General features: G+C 36.0%; 1 protein-coding gene across 1 annotated transcript in view; it reads right to left on the bottom strand.

The window, feature by feature from the left end:
- Positions 1-5,717, bottom strand: part of LOC130054076 (uncharacterized) — a 59,736-nt gene extending 54,019 nt beyond the window's left edge. The window contains exons 1-2 of the mRNA XM_056162454.1: positions 5,601-5,717; positions 5,365-5,424 (exon numbers count right to left, since the gene is read on the bottom strand). Coding sequence (XP_056018429.1) covers positions 5,365-5,422 — 58 coding nt within the window. The 5' untranslated portion in view covers positions 5,423-5,424; positions 5,601-5,717. The remainder of the gene's footprint in view (positions 1-5,364; positions 5,425-5,600) is intronic.
- Positions 5,718-13,552: the final 7,835 nt, after the last annotated feature.

The following is a 13,552-nucleotide window of genomic DNA, read 5'->3' as shown; positions in this document are numbered from 1 at the left end:
AGAAGACAGTGAACATTCCCGACAAGCAATGATAGCGATAGTTCTGACCAAACCTTAAAATCCTTAACCCGGAGAAGGGGTGTGATCCATCTGTTTACTGGTTTAATTCGTCGGGTCGAACTTACATTTCCTCTATCTTGAAAGGGGGAAATAACGAATAGTTATCAATCCCATAACTCCTATCAGCAATACAAAACGAAGAGTTGGGCAAAAACGGACCCCTGGATGTACCAGAGGTGGGGTCAGGTGCCTACTACAATAAATGAGGAAGGGCGATCAGCGAATTAATCCTACGTTGTATGGGAAAGCAATGGCCTTTGAATGTAAAGATAATGGAAAAAGTACATAAATGAAAAAGAGGAGTCAACATCCCCTGTCCACCGGTCACACCCTCCGTGAACCCTATATCTTACTCAGGTAAACGGAGTTATCCGTAGTCAAAATCAGTTTGCCAAGAACAGTCTTACAATAGGTATGAAACAAGTCAGACAGCATTTGACCCAATGTGCATTATCGTCTCTATATTAGTATCAGGTCGTAAGAGGAGAACGTGGCTAATTTGCCAAATCATTGCGTATTTATCAATCATCAATTCTATTAATGCACTGTTTATAGTTTTATGTCCGATCTATAAAATATTTAATTATGTTGTGTTTGTCTCTAAATTTTGAAGATAGGAAATATTCTATAAACAATGAAGTCGCCATTGAACTTTTCTTTGAAGTTCAATGCGTACAAATGTATATGTTTAGTAATTCTGTTTAGACTATGATTGCCAGGCTTACAACTTTGGTTGCATGACCTATCTTCAAAGTCTCGACACCATCCAAGCATCTGCACTACGCATTGCACTTAGAAGACATAGAAACACAGACAAGAGTACAGTCCTCTTAGAATCCGGAGAACTACCACTTAACCTGCTCAGACTCCAACGTTCTCTAAGGTACTGTGTTAGGGTCTCCTCTGACAAAATAAACCCTGAAAACATGCTACTACAAGCACCACACACATACACATATACAAACAGCAAAGACAACAGAGGATGGGAGGAGGGAAGGAAAACTAGCCCCTTTGGTCAACAAATATGGAAATACAAAACACCTATCACTACCTGAGCCACCCAAAAACAGTTATTGCGAATGGTTCCACGGGCCATCTCTCCTCCCCCACTGTCTGCATCAACATTAGCAGTGCAATCACCACAAGACATAGCAACCCAACATATATTAAGGCAATTACACTGCAACACAGACTTACACTCTGAAGGGTTACAAAATTATACACTGATGGAAGCAAAGAACCCATCACAGACGAAATTGATGCATCCACCTATGACTCCAGCGGCCCCCATGAGGAGGGGTATAGATGCACGAACAATATATCTGTCTACTCGACAGAGATGATTGCGATAATTACTGAACTCAAACACATTCACAATAAGGGATATCAGAGAACGGTAATTATCATTGACTCCCTTAGTGCACTTAAGGATATGCGGGACGATGATCACGTGATGGTTGCAAATTTATTATAAATTTAGAACCGGACGCAGCGTAGTTAAGCTTCCGGGAAAAATCACAATACTGTACAGACACACTATACGACGTCATAATAAAAAAGTACGTTACGACGTTGCATCGCGGGGAAAATGTCATCATATTTTGTTGTAATTTGCTACCGATGTCAAGTGTTTTGTGTAAATCTGTTGATTGAATTCTTGTCAAATGATAATTTTCATTTTATTTCATAGTGATTATAAGTCTCTTTTTCATATATATACATTGCATATATTATATATATGTATAGTATGCGCCACAATAATTTTGATAGTATAGCCTACAAGTCACCGAAATCACTCCTACATGCACATGCAATTTGCATCTCTAGGCATTTACAAAAAGAAAGTCAACCGTCTGTAAACAATGACTCAGTGCAAGTGTAAGATGATGATCGTTTGTTGATATTTACAATAGTAGTGTGAAACTAGAACTGGGCACACATTTCTCCGAATCTTGCTTGGGAAACGTACAAACAATTCAGGTGCTTTTATAATCGATCCTTGTTTGCGAAAGATACCCCCTCCCCTTATGACGACAATCATTACTTTTAGTCAAATATTAACGTCCATACTAGGAATGTTCAATTTTTGCAAGCATTTTCATTTAAATATAAGTACGCTTTATCTCTGAAACTATGTCATATTCCAAATTATTTTTACTAACTTTACGAAACACTGCTGCGGAAATGGTAACTAATTTAAAAAATATGACACACGTCGGAATTTATGCGAGAAGCAGACATGTGAAAAAGAAAAAGGTGCAAAGTCACAACATGTGCGATACATAAATACCTTGAAAAATAGCATGGAGACGATCGAGTCAAGCGACACTAGCTACCATGGCCGCGGGAATGCTGTTGATCTAGTAAAGGAAGTAGTAGCTCATATTGACGTTAACTAGACCTAACCCGTGGTTTGAAAGAAGACGTATTGTGTAGAGCTAGACTAGACGTTTTGTTCGAAGCCATGTTTAATATATACATGTATATTTAAAAAAAATTAATTTGTTACCATTAACTCAATTTTTGTTCCATAATTATGAAAATTCTAAATATTTCAATAGGTTCAAAACAAATATAGTTTCTAACAATGTATTCCAAAACAGGCACGAAGAATTAGGCTGCCCCCCCCCCCCTTTGATAATGAGCTCTTTTTTTTAAAATTTTGTAGTGCAAATAAATTGAGACTGTCCCATCCCCCATTACTTTTAACAGTAGTTGTACATGTGTACATGAAAAGAATATAAGCTTGAAAGTTATTAATAACAAATATTTCGCCAAGCCTAACCCCAAGTGAACATATCAATGTATAACTTCAAGGACGCCTACCTAAAAATCAAGATTAGCTTCACCCCTTCATATTTCTACAGGAAGTTGGGTATATGAATAGCTTTTAATTGCAGTGTTTGCAAAAGAATTCATAGACAAGTTTTTGAGCAGTGCTTCTTTTAGTATCTGGACTACCCTGTTTTTGAGAACCAATTTCCACCCCAAATCCTTAAATTTTCCCAATTTCTTATCATATGGTTATGTTTAAGCATTTTATTATTATATATTTTATATTTTACATATATTCTAAAAATTATTGTAAAAGATATAGATAAAAATACCATCAAATTATTTTTTTGAATTGAAAATCGGAATAAGCTTGTAAATTTCACAATTTTCGAAAAGGGGGGTAATTCAAAGCTTATTATCTCCCTTGTATACCTAGAAAATGGCCATGAAATTTATACACATTGTACAGGACATCCTGATGGTGTTTCATGAAAAAAAGAAAAAATATTCATTGACGAGTTATTTTTGGCCACATCGTCCCGCATGTCCTTAATTACAAACACTCCAAACTAGTATGAAAGCCAAGTTTACACCATCCTCACCCTCTTGCACAAATCTTCACAATCCAATCAACATATTCATTTCCAATTGATACATTCACATGTCAGCATTCAAGGCAACGAGACTGTCGGCAACAGTGCCAAACAAGTACTAGAGCATAACATTATCACACATGACATAGCATTGATGGACAGATAAATTTACAGCTCCATCAATAGCATTATATTCAACATCTACAGCAGCATCTAATTTCTAACACTAAACTCATATCCAAAATCAAATCCAACCCATGCACAAAACCTCTCAACTATCACTCCAACATTCACCACGACAAAATCATTACACGCTTGAGGGTGTGAAGAACCAATCTATTGGGCGATCTAGATTAGTACACCAGACACACAAGCAATTACACACATAGCCAGGTCCTAGAAACTATCGCTTATTAGTTATTAGAGTGCCCTCTGCACAACCATCACATTACAAACCCCATACAAACACTTCATATAACAGGAGTCATTCCATTTAACCCTCAAACTCTGCTAACCAATCCATAAGCAATATATATTATGTCAGGTCAGAATTTGTTTACTAGCAGTGGCTATGGGTTGAACCTATGCCGCAGAAATACGCCGTCTCACATCTAAAGCTGATACATGTAGGGATCATTTGGGTTTTATCATTTCAGACGGAACAAACAGAAGTTTGTCTTTTAGATTAGCATAGTTAATACTCCATCTTTAGGAATTCAACTTTCGTTAATTTACAAACAGGAAAGATCGTTCGTCCTATAAATATATCAGATGTTTAACAAGAAAATGGCTATGACTGTGGCTTATTTGCAATTACTTCTTTAGTAGAATATTGTTTTAACAACAAACTTGAATTAAAAAACAACATTTGAGACCAATAGTTTCAGAAATCATTTAATTATTTGTTCAGAAAATGGCGAGTTTGCAAAATGTCCAAAAAACTCAGAAACTGGTATAAGAACGTGTTTTAAAAAAATGTAATCATTGGGTATAATTGTTCCTGTGGGTTTCCAGATTGGGTAGATAAAATGATTGGATGTGATTTCAACTAGATAGTATGGAAACGTTCAATCTGTGCTCATGTACCATATGATTGTGATGAATGGCTATGTCATAACTACGGTAGACAATAAAGATTGACACAGTTTGATAATTGGTTTTTATTGTATTTAGGACTGCATGCACGACAAAGCCTTTTAATAATAGATATCATGTTTATTAGGTAACGGGATATGTTTTTCATACCTTGGAATATTTGACTCCTCTATCTTGACTGTTTAATTACGTGTGTCTGAGAAAATCTATATAATTTTCATTCTGGCATGGAATGTTGTTATTTTTATTTAATCAAAATACAAAACCTATAAATGACTAGAAAGCCCTTGGCCCATAGACGGTTTTTCTGTTTATCGAAAGAAAATACAATGAATGCTGTAGGAAATTTCGGTGTCTTTCTCGACTCCTTTATTTTAGTGACGATTTCTCAACCTTTACTCATCCCGGCACGACTTTTCCTCAATTGTTTTAATTAAACCACCAAAACTAGATATTTACTAATAGCTCTCGTTCCATCGATGATTAATTTGTTATCTGAAGAAAGGTACAAGGAACATACTTTAAGAGTTACATGTATCATTACTCAATGCCGACTACATCATTCCGTCTTCGAGTTTTTCCGACTTATCCTCTCTCTGGGATGCTTTATAAATATATTTTGTCAAATTAACTTAAAGTATTCCGGTAGCCCTTGTTCCGTAGATTTACTTCTTTTTACGGAATTAAAAAATATTGTATATTAGTAGGTATTGACTTTTTATTCTTACACCTCACTACTCCATAGTATTAAACTTCCTTCGGAAATCCTTGTCTATGACCCGAATTTGTTATGTTCAATGACATCATCCAGAAAAAAATAAGATATTCTATAGTTATATACCTTTATCTTTCTGCTCTATTGGCTTGGGTTTCTTCTTGAAAAATTTTTTTTTGAACATAACTGAAAATTAAACATAGAATGTCTGGATAAAGCGCACTGTGCAAATGGTTTACATAAATGAAATATGAACCTTCACATCAGAACAGTTTACAAAGCTCTGATAACATAAAGTGTTGTGAACAACGTATAACGACGTAGTAGCTCACACATATAACAAAATTACATAGTGGACTTACTTCAGCCACGCGGATTCCTCAATGCTCAGTTTGAAACACTAATATACCCGTGTCACAAAAGATGTAAATTTAGGGCGCAACTTAGGCCGATTAACTAATTTACGCCAAAATTTAGACAGGCCTAAGCAGGTTTTGAGCATGCGCAATTGCTATATGGTTTTTAAACTTTTAAATGATTGAGGTGGATCAATATGATTTTAAAAGCTCTAAAGGATTTTGCTGAGAAATTAACGAAATATACTTGAAATGTAATGTAATGGATAAATAAGCCAAATATTTCATGACTGTTTATGGCAAATTAAAGACATGTAATATGCGTAACTTATAAATTGAAATTAAGGAAACACTTTTTTAAATATATAAAACACCAACGTAATCTTTTTTCAAATAGAAAATTTAATTCCATTTCTTAATTACAACAGTAAAATTAATGACCACCCACCGCAAGGAAAAGATAAAGTCATTATTGAATTATGGGACAAGATCAAAGCCAAAATTGATGAAGAAACAAGCAAATCAACTAAACCTTTTTAATTGAATTACATCTCACCCTGAATTTAAAAGTGTATTTTGGGCTTGTGTGTCTTAAAAACGTCTTATTGTGCCCACCGACAAGAGTAAGACAGAATAAAAAAAACATCAGTGAATGCTAACATGCTATATAGATCAAGATTTACTGCGTGTACAAAATGTACTGCCTCCAATGCAACCGATATTCAAGTATTTAAATATTAGTAAACATTTGCTACGGAAACAGTAAGTGTATAAAATGGATCCTGAAAGAAGGACATTTCCAGCAGGAATTTTCCAACATGGTAGACTGAACCATGTACATATTTACAAAGTTGCACGGCGTTTTTGTATTTTTGATGATGCAAGTTCCAACTCTCTTGTTGATGACACCAGCAGCAGGATTGTGGTATTTTGGACAAAATTGAAAAAGCTGAAGTAGTTGCCACTTAAAAACAAGGTACTTTTCCTTCAGATGGCTTGGCCCTGGCTCCTCCACTGGTAGTTGTTTGGGACTACAAAATTTTAAGCATTTTTTAAAATGACTAATCCAAAAACACAACACTTGAAGGCAGCATAAAGCAGCCACAGTTAGAGTTGCAGTGTTTTTCACAACAATTTTAAAACCTACCTTAGGCTTCAAAATTTCAATGTCTGACAAAAAACTAAATTCGCATAATTTTCAACAAGACCCCACACCCCCAAACACTAAATATGATGAATGTTGAAACTAATCGATTGATAGTGTATTGTTTAACTCCCACTCGAGATGTTTTCACTCATATGGAGTCGTCACCATTGCCAGTGAAGGGCTGCAAAATTTAGAGCTATGATCGGCGATTACGGCCTTTGAGCAGGGAGGGGTCTTTATCGTGCCACCTTCTGTGACACGGGACCTCGGTTTTTGCGGTCTGTCCCATTTAGTCGCCTCTTCCGACAAGCAAGGGGTACAGAGGACTTATTTTAACCCGGATCTCCACGGGAGGAATCGATTAACATATAAAACATACGTAAACGAGTATAAATAACACTCTGTATACTCTTTCTACTGTTTATTCACAAATGAAAATTTACATTAAAATCATTAAATGTTTATTTAAATATAATATTGTAATGTGATTTTTAACAGTCGCTTGTTTTTCTTTTCTTTTTCCACTTAAGCGTAATCGATATCGAATGACAGAGATTTACGAGAGTTTTAACCCCTCCGCCCTCCCACTAACTATTTGAATTTAGATTTTTATCCGACATCGACCTTTTGATTTCGAAACTTATGAAGGAGGCGTTTTTGCAGTAACCTCTCTCTTTGCTCGTAACAATCCAGTTGTGAGGTTGGTTGTGTTTTTGAATAAGAAATGTCTTGCCATTAGGAATATACAATTTAAAATGACATATTTAAGATTAGTAACGTTTTATTATTTGATTGATTTGTGTATAAGGCGATATTTCTTCATTTATTGCCTAGATTACATCGGATTTTACATAATTTTGCTTAGGTATACATGTGGGACAGCTACTTCTCGTGCCATGCGGATTTTGGTTGATTCGTCGTTTGCTAATGCTCCTTGCAATGTGTAATGTTCTTGTATTTATTTTTATGCTAAGTTTTCCCTAGAGTTATTTTCCCTGATAATGTGAATTAGTTATTTTTCTTTTTTAAAAGAGTTAATGTTCCTTACTTCCTGTTTATTTGTTTTGGGTGTGACCCACACCACTCATCGTTCACTCTGAGCTACTCAGATTTTCATCCGTATGCAGGCACACAGTGTAAGTACATTTTGATATTTGTGCATATTTATTGTTGTATATATCATTACAATGTTTATTATTTGCTATAATTAGGAATTTAAACTGTATCAGTAATTATCTCATTCACTCTTACAAGTATGGGAAACCATTATTGTCATAAACTTTATATGTATTAAAGTACGGTTCTAACAATTTTTCTATGGAAAGCCATTTGTGTTATAAATACATATTTTGGACTTATATTGTTACTTGTTAATAGTTCTTCAGCCATTATTATTATAATTACCAATTTGTCATATGTTTCATTGTATTCAATAGTTATTATATATGTTCTGTGAATCAATTAGTAATTAGAACATGTTTGTTTGTTTCAGTCTTTTACCACACACACTCACACGCATACATGTACATGGTTTAGAACTAGCACCACTTCGAAAGGAATAAAGTCTATTGAATTCTACTGACGTCTTTGTGCTTGAACTTTTTATACATGCACAATATCATGGTTATACTATCTGCGAACGAATGGGCAGAATATAATGTGTATTCTTGTTTCTATTTATTGCGGTCAACAATATGTCACACACTTAAAGAACCACCAGGGCCCCTCGTCGTTTTGACCCGGAGGTAAACTTAAAGACTCGAGACCGGCCTAGAACTACCAGGCGGGGAACCCAAGCCCTCCAAGCTTTCCTATCCCTGCTCAGAACCGAGAGCAGTTGCAACCTCTTGCACAAGATCCTGGACGGCAACAGCCATATTTTCAGCTAGCACTGAATCAACCCCAGCCAATTGCACAGCAACACCCCATGATCCTGCCCCAACCACAACAGACCTTCGCTGCACCTCAAACCACACAAAACTTGCAACAACAGCCACTGATCCAGACATCCCAGAACCATGATGCTATTTCAGTCCAGTCTGTTCATACATATAATCTAGGTATGCACATTAATCAATACCTTTAACAAAAAGTTATTAAGGGTAGTTTTGTTAATTTACATTTACTCCTTCCTCCAAAACAGGATGGAAGTGATAAAACCCTGACAATCAGTCCTACAGGGGAAATTGTTACAAAAGAAAATGTTTCCAAAATATTTTATATTGAAAAATGGACTGATGTTAATGTTTGCATCTATCTAAACAACAATCTCATTCAGACAAAGCTGTTGAAATATTTAAGTATATTCATACTGTCCGTCTGGGGGCGTCAAGGGGAGCTACTGGATGGTAAGAATATGATACACAGTACCGTCTTCGCAAATCCATGATCCCTGGTAGCTCTTGGGCCATGGTCGATCCAAAGTTATGGTTGTTATACATGACTCCCAATTCTCATTCCAACCTCCCCCTAGTTCAACAACCACAAGTTAAGAAATGTTGCTTTGATTTCAACTTTAAGGGGTTCTGTATGCAAAATCCTTGTCAGTATATGCACACATGTACACGCTACACAGACAAGCACCCAGTTATGCACTGCACATGGCAACAATCAAGTCCTAGTACTGCAGTTCAGAACCCCACAAGTTCCTTTCGCCCCTAGTCCGGGCTTTTTTTCTCTCAGTACTACAGAACACCAAACACTACACCCAGCAAAACTATCACGGCTCCCCAACCCAGACCCCTAACTACAGGGGAAATGCGCAAAAACATGTAAGCACTAGGAAAACACAAATTAAAATCCTTGTATTGCGCAAATATAGTGTCAATTATCTCAACAAACCACTAGCTCATAAACTTATTCTAGGTTTTTCTGAGGGTTTCAATTTATGTTATTCTGGTCCACGCATGCGCTTGGAAAATCGTAAATCATTTTCAGCGTATGAACACCCATCAGGAATTCAAGAAAAATTTAACAAGGAGATGGAATTAGATAGGGTGTGGGTCCTTACAAGAGGTTGCCTGTTTCTAATCTTCGCATATCTCCTGTAGGAGTTGTTCCAAAAGGTGATAACACTGGTTGGCGTCTAATAACCCACTTATCATATCCTGCAGAGAACAGTGTTAATGTTTACGTAGAAGCCCTTGAGTCAACATTTCATTACACATCATTTGATACAGTGATAAGAATGTTGACCAAGATTGGGAAAATGGATATAAATTCTGCATTTCGGTTATTGCCAAATTCTCTTGAGGATTTTGATTTATTAGGTTTCAAGGTCAATGGTATGTACTATATTGACAAATGCCTACCAATGGGCTGTTCATTGTCATGTTAAGTTTTTGAAGAATTTGTCACATTCTTAAATTGGATTTCTCAACAACTTAGTGGTTCTAGTACCTTAGATCACTTTTGGAATTTCATTTTCGCAGGAAAAGATCAAGTATCTTGTTCCAAACTGATGCAAACATTTCAAACAGTGTGTAGTGAACTCGGGGTCCCACTTGCAAAGGTGAAAAGTTTTCCTACACATTGTCTTGTTTTTCTGGGTCTGGAAATTGACCCCATGTAGATGATGGTTTGAATTCCTCAAGCAAAACGTGATGAGTTGTTGGCATTATTGCAGGAACATCTATGTGAAAGGTGAAGATAACGAACAATCAATCTCACAACTCCTATAAGCAATACAAAATAGATAGTTGGGCAAACACGAACCCCTGGACACACCAGAGGTGGGATCAGGTGCCTAGGAGGAGTAAGCATCCCCTGTCGACCGGTCACACCCGTTGTGAAGTAAATATAACAAATTCTGCTGCGCAGTTACAGTCCCTGCTAGGGAAGCTTAATTTTTTCCTTAAAGCCATTTCACCGGGAAGGCCAATTGTGACGCGTTTGTTTGTACAATGCAACCCATGGAGCTAGTAAGCCACATCATCATATCAAGGTCGTACCTGACATCAATCTCCTGCTATTGTAAACTCCAAGGTTCCGAAGAACCAACTGTTCAATTACTGGTGCAAAAATTGTTACAGGGCTCTTAAGATAGATGGATGGCTGTCAATCATCAAGACCATTTTAGGTCAGATAATTTCAGTGTTTGTTCAAGTTCATATGAGACAACACTGTTTTCATCAGCTTTCTCTGTTGCATTTTATGACCTCCTTAGGACAGGAGAACTTGCAGTTACAGGTAAGTCTCCAGACAGGGTTCTTACGATCAACGATATTCAAGTTGATGAAAACAGCTCCTTGCTACACCTTGCAATTTGTTATTCTAAAACTGATCAGTGCGGCATAGGCATTTTTCAGCAACTGCACAGTACAGGTGATCTGACATGCCTAATGGTAAATCTGCAAAGTTATCTAAAAATCAGACCCAATCAAGCTGACTCATTATTCTGTCATTTTGCAGGCAGCCCTCTGTCAAAATATCAGTTTATCTCTGTGCTGTCTAACTCAATTTCTGCATTGAACTTGGATGTTAAAGGCTACAAATCGCACTCTTTTCGTATTGGATCAAGTACAGAACTAGCACTAAAAGATTCACCCTCAAGTAATCCAATCATCTGGAAGATGGAAATCCAATTGTTTTGGTCTTTTACTGAGGCCAAGTCTAGATCTGGTGGGTTTGTTTTTAATTTAAAAAGATTAAATATTTCAATCTGGTGGCAAGGGTATAGTGGCTTAGAGTTCAAACATACTATAGCAAAGTTAAGGCTGCTGAAAAGGGTTGGTCCTACTCCTAATGTTATTTTGGTGCATTGTGGTGGTAATGATATTGGGAAAACTTCAGTTAGGAAACTAAGACTCCTTGCTATGCAATTTTTATACTTCATCGCGGAATAGTTCCCTACCACACATATCATGTGGTCACGTATTCTCCCTCGCATGCATTGGCGGTATTCCTCAAATGGTAAAGCTATGGATAAGACCAACTGGTTCAACTCCTTCTTTACAAATAAACTTAGACAAGCTTGGGGGTCGTTCATCCACTACCCGGACATAACAAATCATGTACAATTTTTTGTCAGAGATGGAGTTCATCTATCTAAATTGGGCAACATTCTATTTCTCAATACGATTCAAGAGGGCTTGGAAGCAATAGTAGGCAACCGGACACAATTCTATCCACCCCAATAAGCATTCACCATTGTTAAGGTACGAAAGGGCACGGCTGTTTGACATCGCTCGGGATCCCCACCAGTCAGTGGCGGAGCCCCCATGCATAAATGCTGTCAAAGCATTTAATTATGGGGTCTTGTGGCGAACTGAGGGGCATACATCAATTTAACTCTAATTTATGTTTTTGGACCACTGCACAACCAATGATCACAGTTGAAGATCATGTAAATATTGTGACACTTGATTTATTTCCCCCTTGAAATCTGTACCTCTCAGAGTCATGGACATTTAAGACTATTTTAAAAATGAACCTTCTACTCTTTGACCATGACTTCTGCATCTCCCAGGGTCAATGTCACATAAAGTTGTGATTTTGCATTGAAATGTTGTATGTTGTTGATTGTGTTGCTGGGCCTACTCGTTGTTTTGGAGGCCCAAATTTGTTTGTATGATCAGCCGTGCCCATAAACGCCAAATAAACCTAAAATTTGTTTGTTTTTATTGCGCTTGTACGTGATAAATAATGGCTATCTCAAATCATCAAACATAAAAATTCACAGATCATTTACATATAATAGCTATCTCAAATCATCAAAGAAACAGCAAAACTGATAGCAATTTACATGAAAGCAAAAAGTTATTAATCAAATGATGATATCTAAAGTTTCATGACTGATTTTATTTACCAAGTGTTGTACTAAATAAAATGATGAAATCTTAAGTTTTCCTAACTGATTTTATTTACCAAGTGTTGTACTAACCAAATGATGAACTCTTAAGTTTTCCTACCTGAATTTATTTACCAAGTGTTGTACTAAACCAAATGTTGAATTTCTAAAAAGAGGGTGTTATTGTGTCGGTTGCTGGTTGCTACGCTCATAATTTTTTTTGGGGGGTGGGGGGGATGGGTGTCAAGATTGGACGTTTTTGAAAAAGGCAAATTCTGAGGAAACAATAACAATCCGAAAGTCAACAAACATTGATATTTCAGAAAATCCAGATTTCACCCATTTACAGTAAACTCTTATATAGCGAATTTATGTGGATATTTTATAAAAATTCGCTATAAGTTTATTACGAATTCGTAATTCGATTATAACGAATGCGTTATAAAACTGATTTGTTCTACATGTATACAGTTGTAACAGAAAGCAGTATTCGATATACATGCATTTGTATTATCACTTAGAAGAATCAAAACCTCTATTTTCAAGAAGAAATGTTTTAGAACAACAGATATACATATTTCTTTTATTATGATGGATTATTTAATGGAAATATAAAACTGCTGTCAAATACGCTTCAATCACGACAACAACAACAACAACAAAATTATTTATTCTCAAATAAATACAACATGTGTATTGTAGAGAAGTAATATATAGTACAATATTGTACATAGCATGCAGTTAACATGGAGGACAAGCCCTCTCCCTTATAACCATTAAAAATTTGCATAATCTTTTAAGTACAATAACATTTTTACAATTAAGAAGCTGTTTAAATTTATATCTATCTGGTCTATTTGTATAATATCTATCTAAGTTTTCCAATCTTGATTTCTTAATAGTTTCATCAGTACATATAAATAAATAATGGAACTCATCAGCCAAATCATTATTATTACATAAAGTGCATACTCTTTCATTTCTTGGAATATTTAACCATCGTCCTGTGTCTACAAGTAATCT

Source organism: Ostrea edulis, chromosome 4 (assembly GCF_947568905.1).
Source record: "Ostrea edulis chromosome 4, xbOstEdul1.1, whole genome shotgun sequence".
Taxonomy (NCBI): domain Eukaryota; kingdom Metazoa; phylum Mollusca; class Bivalvia; order Ostreida; family Ostreidae; genus Ostrea; species Ostrea edulis.
Note: the sequence above shows the minus strand (reverse complement) of the source record. Positions and strands in the feature narration are given on the sequence as shown.